At 41.3% G+C, this 11,482-nt stretch overlaps 1 protein-coding gene across 5 annotated transcripts in view; it reads right to left on the reverse strand.

The window, feature by feature from the left end:
* Positions 1-11,406, reverse strand: part of ARID4B (AT-rich interaction domain 4B) — a 92,924-nt gene extending 81,518 nt beyond the window's left edge. For 4 of the 5 annotated variants that reach the window (XM_074896760.1, XM_074896758.1, XM_074896759.1 and 1 more), the window contains exons 1-2: positions 11,161-11,406; positions 9,918-9,979 (exon numbers count right to left, since the gene is read on the reverse strand). In XM_074896760.1, the coding sequence (XP_074752861.1) occupies positions 9,918-9,923 (6 nt within the window). In that variant the 5' untranslated portion in view covers positions 9,924-9,979; positions 11,161-11,406. Of the gene's footprint in view, positions 1-9,917; positions 9,980-10,777; positions 10,803-11,160 lie in introns of those variants that run through there. The other variant, XM_074896757.1, reaches the window with a different exon arrangement.
* Positions 11,407-11,482: the final 76 nt, after the last annotated feature.

Here is an 11,482-nt window from a genome sequence, read left to right on the forward strand (position 1 = left end):
ACAGGGTAGTCCCATTTACAGATGGCATTCAAGTATCACAGTGTATTTTTTTCTTCCCAAATTTAATTCTGAGCTACAGCAACAAGATGTTCTGGGGCTATATCTGCATATGCCTGGAATCCAGCACCTGAAGTTTACAATTTTCTTTTTTTTTTAATATGTATATATTTCTATGAAGATCGTTAAAGCTGATTTGCTTCCTCAAAATTCCAACTAAGTGAATACAATATACACAACTACAGAAACTTGATCAGGCCAGCTTAAGTATCATGAATGAATTTTATTCCACATAATAGATGCTATGTTTGATATTTATTGTCACACCATAATTAAGATTTTATTACACCATTTCAAATGTTCAATTAAGTGCTACTGCACAACAAGTTATTCCAGTCAGAAACAGGTAGGATTGTTCTCTATTTTAATGAAAAAATAGAGTAAGTATAATTTTACTGAACTGAAATCAGTGCTACTGAAGAGATAGAAATAAAAACATTCCACTTGTTTAAAGCTGACCTACTGCCACTTGAATTGCTATCTAGATGCTACCGATGCCACATACATTACCAGTGAAAAAAGCCTGTCATAGCAGGACATACACCTATCTATCACTGATATATGATTATTATGCTGACATTGAGAGTTTTTCTTACTATATTGAATGTAACAAAAGCAACCCATTTACTTGCCTCTAAAAAGGTAAATCACCCTACACTAATAAGTGTACATATAAATATATACTCTGTATTATCTGAGAAAAGTCAATGTATGAAATAAAGACATTTATTTTAATACAGTGAAATACGTTTAACTTATCAATACAAACATTTCGGCTAGCATCAGGCAAAGTAAACTGGAATCAGAATATTAGCTCAACAGCCAAAGAATTACGAACAAAGAAAAACTGAATTACTGCAGATAGACATCTAATATACATAATAATACTTTCTGGAATTTAATGTTAAAATTATTTCAGGGAAGACAATTAAAACAGCAGCCTGTTTTAATGGATCAAGAATAGCAGACCAGTAGAATACACCTGAAGTGTGACTGCAGGTTCCAGCTCATGTATCCAATACTGTCCATCATCAGGTGACATCATCTTTTGTAATACTTGATTTTTAGGAATGTAAAATCTGTACTAGTAATCTGTAAGTAAAGGAATGAATCCAAGCTTTTAAATTGTCCAACATTGCAGGCAAATAGGCACGAAATTCCACAAAGAAGACAATGACACTGCACTGCTACCCAAATCATGTCCTATGGGTAAGCATATGTGGATTGTCATAAAGTTCTGGAAGAGCACCTCAGAATAAACCTGCATTCACAAAATGGAAATGACTTAACATTGAGTTATTGTCTCCATTTTTGTGTCTGTTCCAGACAGCAAGGTAGTGGTACATATCACACTCTTAATTTTTTAACTATAGTGCGGTTTTACTTATGCTGAAGTAGTTCACTATCTCCCTCGATGCACACATCTAGCATGACAACCTTCTAAAGAAATTAAAATGGAAATTTATAAAATTATTGCTGTTTTCAAAAATGCTTTTATATTTATGGGAATGCAAAGATTTTTTTATTTTTTTTTTTGCTAAGTTTAGTGATGTAATTTGCGGTAACATTCATTTAATATTAGAGCAACGTCTATCTTTCAATAAGGAGTGCAGCAAAAGAAGTTAAAACTTGAAAACACATATTCCATTAGAAATTCCTGAATGCTGAAATGCTGGTATAACATGTACTCATTTCCAAAATTTCTCAATCCCTTATTATTTCTCCCAGGAAAAGAAGTTACATTAGCCTAAGTGTCACAGTATTAACAAAAAGATTAAGCTAAAACTCTTTCACTTAAAACATGCACACAGGATATTGGAAAGTCTGTCTTCCACCATTATGTATTAATTTAAAGCATTCTTTGTGATCTTAGAAGAATGTATTCTACATGTATCTTTAAGAAAACATGAAGTGGACTATTTTAAATATACAAATAAAAGATTTAGCACTTGCAATCTGCTGTTGAGAGGAGAGCTGAAAATGTGAAGGGAAAAAAATTATCACAATGGATCAGGTTGCCCTGCCACAAACTGAAACACTTTTTTCAGATCAGAAGAGAATGTGAAAAAAAAAAAACAAACAAAATTACTCTCTATCGCATTATTTATTACCAGCTGAAACCCTGCATCAGATACACTCGGTTCTGAATTTTGCTGAAGTCAAATCCCACTTCCCTGCCCTTGGAAGGACAGTGTAAACAATGAATAATAGTAAGTTAGAAGGGCATCTAAGAGGGAAAAGGGAAAGGATCCCAGACGAAAGGTCAATGAGAATGCCAGTTCTTGGAAAGGAAGATAATGCAAAAACTGAGATGACGGTTGTTAAAGTTTCTGGTAATAATGAGAAATTGTTATACACCTTACTCTACCATCTACATCTGGCACTAACTCCTTACTGTCACTGGGTCTCCAGTAATCTACCCATAAATATGTGGGTCTTCTTAACATACAAAGAATCAAAAGCTTGACTTCTGTTCTCTTCAATTTCCTTATCAAAGTAAGAGTGATGTATTTTCTCCCCAAATTATAATTTCTGACTGTTTTACTTTGGAATAAAGGTAGCACAATTGCTTAATTCTTCCATCCATTGGTAAAAATACTTATGTTAATACATTCTGCCAATAGCTATTAGTTACATGAAGACTGCCACCTTTACAGGATCGAAATGTAATATTTATAAGTATTTTTCTGTAGAAAACTATAATACCAACTGTTTCTATAGTTTGGATGGGGAAGACATTATTATTAATAGTATTCTTTCTAAGTATTAAATAAGAACTCGGGGGAAGCAGGGAAGCAAAGCTTATGTTGGCCTCCTTAAAAAATACTTGAAGTACTCTATGGTCCAGTTCCATCTCTTTTTTAAAACATCTCCATCTTTTGAACTTGAAATTAATGCTTATCATACCAAAAAAAAGTATTTGTCACCTCAGGCATAGCACCAATTCAATTTAACCTTTTCACTTAACACCTAGAAAATGTGGACTTCAAACCTATAGGAAAGTGCAGGGTTCTAGTTAGTAAGCAAGCCTAGAAAAACCTCTACGGCAATTTCACATGTAGACAGTTTACAAAATGTTTAGCCTAATGACTGCAAGCTGCTAACTTGGCAGAGGGATAGGGAAGAACGTGTGTTCACAAGCATTTTAAACTAATTCAAATCAGTCTCAGTGCACTTCTGCTTTTCTCTCCTTCCTTCCTCTGCCTCAATGGTAGGCATCAGCCAGGTCAGGGACTGGCTGCAACTGAAGAGGATATATATATGATTATTGTTAATTTCAGTTAGATCTGGTCCACTCTGGGACCACGCAAATGGACTGCTGGCTCAAAAAACAAGAATAAACAGCCAGGAGTGGAAGGAGACAAGACAGCATTCTTCTATGACCATACAAGTTTGACAAACTGCTTATGAAACCAAATCCTTTGCTGTAGGTTGCTGGGGAACAAACCAACAGATTAAACAATGAGAAGAACAGCAAACTCACTCTTCTGCCCAAGAAGTGTTATTCACCAGGTAGCCCAACCTGGGTCACTGCTCTGCAACACAGCTCTATAGATGTTGCATTCACAGCTGAATTGACAACTGATGAATGCTGTCTCTAAATAGCATACTCCTTAAGGTGGTCTGCAGATGTCACCAAAGACTATGTAATTTGGGAGTTCTGGATGCTTAAAGATGTTTTCTTTGGCGTACTGACTACCCTCTTTGCTCCAGAGCACAAAGAGGCTCAAAGACAGTAGTAATGCGAGCAAGTAACTCCAGGTTAACTGGAGACGGCTACTTATTTTGCTCACAGGAAGGAAAATGCCTTCTCACAGTTAGGTACTACAATGTTTCTGCTTAGCTCATAAGAAAAATCTTCTTCATAGTGCTCCCCACAGGTTCAGGAAACCTCAAAACAGAATACTCCACATTAAATGAGCATACACTCATTCAGGAAGTCACTGTCACACAGTGGTCGCACATAACGCAGGCAGGTCACCTCAGTCCTAGTTTTCTACAGGTAACTCAGCAACACCCTCCACCACCCTGCTCTGACAGTCTCGCAGCTGCCTTTCCAGAGCTTGCTTACAAACACTTCTTGCTAAACAGGTCATGACTGCTTTACATGCTGCCTTCCAAGCCAAAAAAAAAAAAAAAAAAAAAAAAAAGCACAACAGCGCTTTATCGAATTTCGTCCCTGGTTCAAACTAATCTTTGGAAGGAAAATAGATGTCTTGTCAGGTATAGAATATCAAAGTGGCTTCCTGTCTTTTCCATACTTGAATTCCCTGAAATATTCTCTCATCTGGTCACTCCATATTAACAACAACAACAAAAAACAAACAAAAAACCCCAAACCACCTGGATTTACGACTTTCCACCAAAACCTTTTAAAATAATTATTCTGATGCTTATTAAATCACTAATGTTTGGTTCATGCATAGGGCTAAACACTTTTCCTTAGTTCCGTAGATGCCTTTTGAAATCTGAGTGTCTTTAAAAATCCATTCCATGCACACACAAGCAAATATCCAGTGAGGGATAGTAAGCACAGTAACCGGACAACACTGGAAGTGTTAAATAGGAAAGGCAGAAAATAAGTATTTCTTACTGAAACACATCAACGAAAAAGCGACCAGCCATACAAGTCTTGACTTACCGACATTTCTCAACTGTGATCTGAATCACATTTAAGGCAAAATCAGTTCAAGATACACATTTATTCAGATTTGTACATTTCTGTAAAAACCGCTGAAGTGTCTATTATAGTAAGTAGAACTGCAAAGAACCTAATACTGCATTTCACAACACGTTAACTACTTTCAAGTAAATATGAAGTGATAAACAATCTAGCATTTGGATGGCTCTGTATAACATTAGGGTGCCAAGTAAATTTAAGCTCTATTTTTTTTCTATAAAACATGTTACCTTTTTCGAATGAGCAAATCTCAAGCTCCCTTTATTTTTATTCTTCAACCTAATATAAAAGCATGTATTTCTAAGGAAAATCTGTAGGGTTTAAACAAAAATTTGAAACCAATTTGCAACAGTATCATTTCCACCTTTCTCAAAGTTAGCCCTGTTTTTTCAGTTTATATGACCAGTGAAGCGCTCAGATTATTTGACGATTGTAAAGCTTAATGCCTCAAAACCACTGCATTTTGTTTTGAAAGACTTCTCAACTACAATGCAGAATTTATTTGAAAACACACACACAGTGTGTATCACAGCATGCTTCTGCACTGCATGTATACTAGTTTCAGATTACAAAGTGAACTGAATAACCACCTCAAAGTTTTCTAGTGAAGATATGCATATTCATCACTCTATTAACATTTTTCTTAAGACAGTATCCTGATACAATAGCCTGTGTCTACAACACAGTCTACAACAATGTTGTGAGAGTGTTGATCCAAAAATCCTTCAACTTTGAAGACAGTCATACAGGCAACTTAACTTTTCTATTGCTCATAGTTTATTACAACTTCAGTCTTCTCAGTCTAGCACAGCCTTTTTTCCACTAGGTGGTCTAATTAACTTTGAGTCCTTATCAACATACTCAACTACTGAGTTCAGTATCAACATACTAAACGTTCAGATTTAAGTTCAAGACTTCCATGTTGTTTAGTCTCTGTAAAATATACTAAGATTGGCATTTCAAAAGTGCAAATAACCAATTTCAAAATAACATAGATTATTCCAACATGACTTGTAATTGCTTGGTGCAAGTGGTGTTTGCTTTCCTTTCTACATAATTATGCAAACATGAGGCAGTCAATAACTGCCTCTGATCACTTGTTCAAACTGAAACATCAGAATTTTAAAATATCATCTTTCATAATGCAAAAACAAACGACAGGGTAAAACTACCTCTTAAGACTTACCTGTTCTCCTACCTCCAGTATCAAAACTAGTGGTAATCTTCCTTTATAAATCTCCATTTCTGCTGTAATTCAAATAGTTAACCAGAAAGTGAAAGGTCACTGCATTCCATGACTGGTTTCCAGCCTGCACAAGAGCAATAGGACTTTCAGCTGACTTGTGCTCGAAGTTGGAAATGAGTGACTGAAAAGTTTACTAGATATTTCACTTTTGTCCTCTGCTATACTGGCAGAGAATACGAGCAACAGACTGACTGGCTTTAAGGGAAAGCAGTTACAGCATCAGTGTGCACCAGCGATCTCTGTGGATAGCTAGAGAAGTCACTAGGAAAGACTACTGAAAAAAAAATGTAAATTCAGGATGAATTGAAAGCAAAACAAAACAAAAATCCACCATAAACTGTACACAGTTTCCTTAATTTGTTAGCACGGCAGCTTTGAGCAAGCACTCGGGGGACATCTAGGACTACCAAACAGAAATATCTACAACCATTAAATATTACATATTTTGCAGACTGAAAAACATTAACATGCAAATAGCATCAAAACATTAAAAAAAAAAAATTCAGATCATTTATTTCATAGTGTATTGCTTTAGCTTCTGGGGCATCCACTATTTTTATCTCCAAGTCAGCAGTGAACTTTTTAACCACAGTGGGTATATTACCCTCATTCACATATTTAAATATCAAGCAAATGCCGCTATACTTATTAAAAATCTCAGGAGCATTTACAATAGTTGTTAGTACAAATCATTGGTGAAAACAGAGCTTGTGTTTATTTCTTTCTTTAAAAGCAGAACTCTGCTTTCCTGGAGTTTATTTCCTGACTTTGGGGAAAAAATAAAAACAAAATATAATAATGTTTTTATACATACCACTACCCACTTAGTAGGTAGTAATTTGATGGCACGCAATTAGTTTCCAAATAATCAGATTTTACATGCTTCCGAAGCATACTCAACGCAAAAAGACCTTATGCAGAAGGTGCTTAAGTTAAACAAAAAAAACAAGCTTCACTACAACATGCGACTTGTCCTAGCCATTATCCATACAAGTGTATTAACTCCTATCAGAGGTTATTCAACACAGGAAAAAGCCTGATTTAGTGGAACATCAAAATAATGAGCACAATTATGTTAAGACTTGAATATTTCTTGTAAGATTTCAAGATATTTCAAGACTGCCTTCAAGAGGACTACTTCACAGGCTAAAGTTACTAGTTCACACAAGGAACTTTATTTACTTGGATTGGATTAAGTTGGGTTATTGCAGGGAGAACAATTACACCAACAGCTTTGGAGGTATCAATCTCTTAGCAGGCAGCACACCTCTCTTGTCTCACAGGGTTCTGAAATCTAAGAGCATGACTGACTTACAACTTTCTATCAATACGACTTGGTGCTCTTCCTAAATATACTTCACTGTGTTTTACAAAGTATGATAAATATTTTCTCCATACTACACAGATAGGAAAATCTAGTGAATAAAGCTAAATGAGTTGTTTGAGTTCATCCACAGAGACAAAGATACCGAGACAAGGAATCCAGTTCTAATGCTCTGTGCACCAGAATACATAACCCTCTGCACCTGAAAGAATGACCAAGGCATAAATCAAAACAGAGGCCTCAATCGTGCAGTCGGCAGCAAGTCTGCAGTCAGCAGACTCAAAGTAAGACTAGGCCTTAAAGCATTAAATCCTCTACATGCTGAAGTGTCCTTGAGGCATACTCTTTCAATAACTTAGAAAATAAATGCACACAAACATACAGTCATACTTAAACAGTATCTTGATCTAGTACAATCAATGTTACATTGAGGTGATACAAACAGAAAGCTAGTAATTCTCTTAAACACTCTCCCTTGCTGCTTCTTATTGGACTACTTTATATCCATGTAAGTTTAGAAAATAAATTACAAATTTAAGCCAGGCAGAAAGTCTAATGCACTGTGTTACTCCTAAAATCTTAAAAAACAGTCTTGGTTAGACTGTTGAATCTTAGAAATTTCTGTTTAGCTACAATTCTGTTAAAAGTTTCACTGTAATAACTAAAGCTTTAATGTAATGACTTACAGATTAACCTCACTTAACATTACAGGGCACAGTAAATAAAGTACTGGGGAGTTATCTCAAGTATATGTAAGTTTAACGCCACACACACACACACAAATTGCAAAAAGTGCAGACTTAAACTTGGCTTTTGAACACTGGCAGAATTAATCCAGATTTTAAAAAATAAATAAAAGTGCAACAGTAGCACAAAACTGATCAAAGAATAAGTAAACTGGGATCTTTTTTTAAAAAAATATGGCTCTGTTAACAGATTTCTGTGTCTGATACCTCAAATTTAAACATTTGCTGTACATTCAATTCAGCCTGAAGTGGGTCTCTATCACTATTTTACAGAACACTTTGCATTCCACTTGTGATCCGACTTCCTCATCCTCCCAACTGTCTATCTACATATTTATACAGCTCTATCCACAGAATCTGAACGTAATCTCTATGGTAACTGTAAGATTTGTTTACATGGAAAAAGAATATTAGAAATGTATGAAATTTAACTGTCATATAAGTAAGTGTTTTTCATTCTGGAGGAAAAAAGCTCCCTATACTGCCTCCTATTCTCTTGCTTCCATCTCCTGCATCTCCACCAGGCAACGAGCCACATTTGGAAAGCTCCGTATCATACTATTTCAACAGCCTGTTGTTGTAAATTCACAAATAGTTTACTTTTAATGAGAAAGACATGCGAAGTATTTTAGATCTTAGCACTTGTTAAAGAGACATCATAGGGAGAGCAATTAAAATATGATTTTTTAAAAGATACTGTCATTAAGTCACCAAATAAACCCCTAAAACCCCCCCCACATGCTAAACCTTTAACAGCTACACAAAAAGACTTAGTTTGCTACTCAGTAACTCAGGTCAATCTAGAAATTAAACCAGTCCATATCATTTACCATTTCCAGCAATGAATATAGCACCAGCTACACATTTTACATAATACTCATTCACAGACAACAGGAACAACTCTGATAGTGCAAGACCCCACATACAGACTGCTCTTTTTATTAATAAATAGCAAAGAGATCATGTATCACAGGTTTGTAACAATTTGGTTTTTATAAGATTTACAGTATTCTGAAATTAGATTTACTGCAGCCCAGTAGGACTGGGAGCTGAATTACATGGGGGTCATGGTAACACAAACGGCAGTTTGAGCAAGGCATATCAGCAACATGATAAAAAAACCTAACAAACCCAGTTGTTAAGAACTACTTCTAGGTACACAGATCTTTGCCACACACAGAAGAAATCATTCTATTCCACTGATATGATTTTTTTTTTCTATAAAACTTGCATAATATATTGAAAATAAGTAGTCTAGAAAGGCCTAAGAGGAGAAAAATCAGTGACAATGAGGTATGTGATTACTACACGGCACTGAGAAGAAAACTAGAACCTGTTTGAAAATCTTTCTGCACCTTACAGCAATCATTTCACTGCAGAGAATCTCTTACATGCACCCTCCGTGATCATAGCAAGATTATTCATTCGGCAAAACTCCTATTAACAAATAGAAAGTAAGTAAATCTACCATTTACCCTCTATTCAAGTAAACGCAGCATTTTCCCTGCAACGCTACTTTCTCGAGCAGGGTGACTGTCCCCTGCTCCTCCATGAAGCAAGCTCAGCCCAGGCAGCCATGTCCTTATTCTCCTACGAACAATGTTTCTGAAGGAGAACAAGCCCCACTCAGCGAACTTCCGGGCTCCCCCAGCGTAACGCGGCAGAGCAAAGCCTGCCCCACCGTCAGCAAATGAGCTAAGGTACCAAAACACAGCAGTGGGGGCGAAGCAGCCCGCAGTCTGGATCTGCACCAGCACCGAGCCTCGCACCGGGGTCGGGACAGATGGACTGACAGATAGGACAGCATTTCTTCATGCAACCCTCCCTTCTTTCCCCTCCCAGGCACGCAAGCGAGTGTTTTACCTTCATGATGAGCTCAGGCTGCGGTAAAAGCCTCGACAGGGGCTGAGCGGCCGAGGCTGGACCTGGAATTTAAAACAAAGCGCTAAGGCACCGCACCAGCCGCTCGCACCGGGCGGGGGGAGGGGAGGCAGGGATCGGGGTGGGGGCGCTGGGCTCCTCCCGAAACTCCCCCTTTCCTTCCCCGGATCCCCCCTTTCTCCCCGGTTAACCCCCTCCCCTCCTTCCTCGGCCGCTGCTTCCCCTCCAGCTCCCACACACCGCGGCTTCCCCTACACTCGCTGCCATTGACGCCATTTCTGTCAGAGGAGGAGAAACTTGCCACAACAACAACCCACCCCCAGCCTCCCCGGCTGCCGCGGAGTGGGGGGGGGAGGCGGCCCCGGCTGCCTCCCCGGGGCGCTGCGCCCCCTCCCCAGGCACCAAGCGGCGGGAGGGGGCCCGCGGGGGTCCCAGCCCTAGGAAGCCCCCGCTCCCCACTTTACGGAGGCAAGAGGGGAGGAGGAGAGAGGAAGGGAGGCTCTTCCTCCATTGTACGAGGAAGAGTGCCTGTGTGCGCGGCGGGGGAGCGGGGTGTCGGTAGCGGGCCCCCCCGACACACACACGCTTTTTGTAGGGGCTGCGGCTCTGGATCGCGGCAGCTCCTCCCCCCCCCCCCCCCCCCCAATAAAGGAAAGCGCTGACTCCGCGGCAGGAGTTTCAGCAGCAACAGCCGCAACTCCCCGGCTCGGCGCAGCGGGTCCGGGCGGGCGGGGGGAGGGAGGGAGGGAGGGCGGGAGGCGGCGGAGGGAAAGAAAAGGAAGAAGAAGAAAAGAAGGGAGCGGGGACGGAGAGGGAGGGGGGCGGGGAGAAAGGGGCCCGACCTGCTCGGCGGGGACACGGAGCGTGTGTGCGTGAGTGTGTGTGTGTGTGTGGAGGAGGGGGCTCCGTCCTCTCCCGGCGGAGGGGGCTGGAGGAGCCGCCGGTCCCTCCCGCACGCAGGCGGCACCCGATCCCCCTCCCCCCCGCCCCGCCGCTGGGTGTTCGGGCGGGGGGGGGGGGGGGGAGAGAGAGAAGGAGGATCGGCGAGTCCCGCCGCAGTCTCGCTACGAGGAGAAAAACAACCGCCCCCTCCCCCCCGCACGCACGCCCCGCCGCCGCCGCCGCCGCCGCCGCCCGGCCCCGCGCCCCCCCTGAGGCCCCGCGCCGCCTCCCCGCCCGCCGACGGCGGGGCCGGGGGGCCCCTTTCCCGGCTCGGCGCCGTTACCTTTGTTCCACGGCGCCCGCCCGCCCGCCCGCTACTCCCCCGACCCGAGGCGGGGGGGAGGGAAGGGAACGGGGCGAAGCCTCCTCTCAGCTCCAGGCCCCCTCGGCCGGCCTCAGCCCCCGCTCAACGCTCCGGCAACGGCTCTGCTCGCGGTGCCTCCGCGCGGCGCGGCCGATCCGTCCTGCGCGGACCCGGCGGTGGCGGCGGCGGTGACTGTTGGGCTCGGAGCCTCTCGGTCCCCCTCCCCCTCCCACACCGACTGACTGACGGACGGGCGGACGGACCGGGCACGCCCCTCTCCCCGCCTCCTCCGCGGGGCCCC

Source organism: Athene noctua, chromosome 1, assembly GCF_965140245.1.
Source record: "Athene noctua chromosome 1, bAthNoc1.hap1.1, whole genome shotgun sequence".
Lineage (NCBI taxonomy): Eukaryota > Metazoa > Chordata > Aves > Strigiformes > Strigidae > Athene > Athene noctua.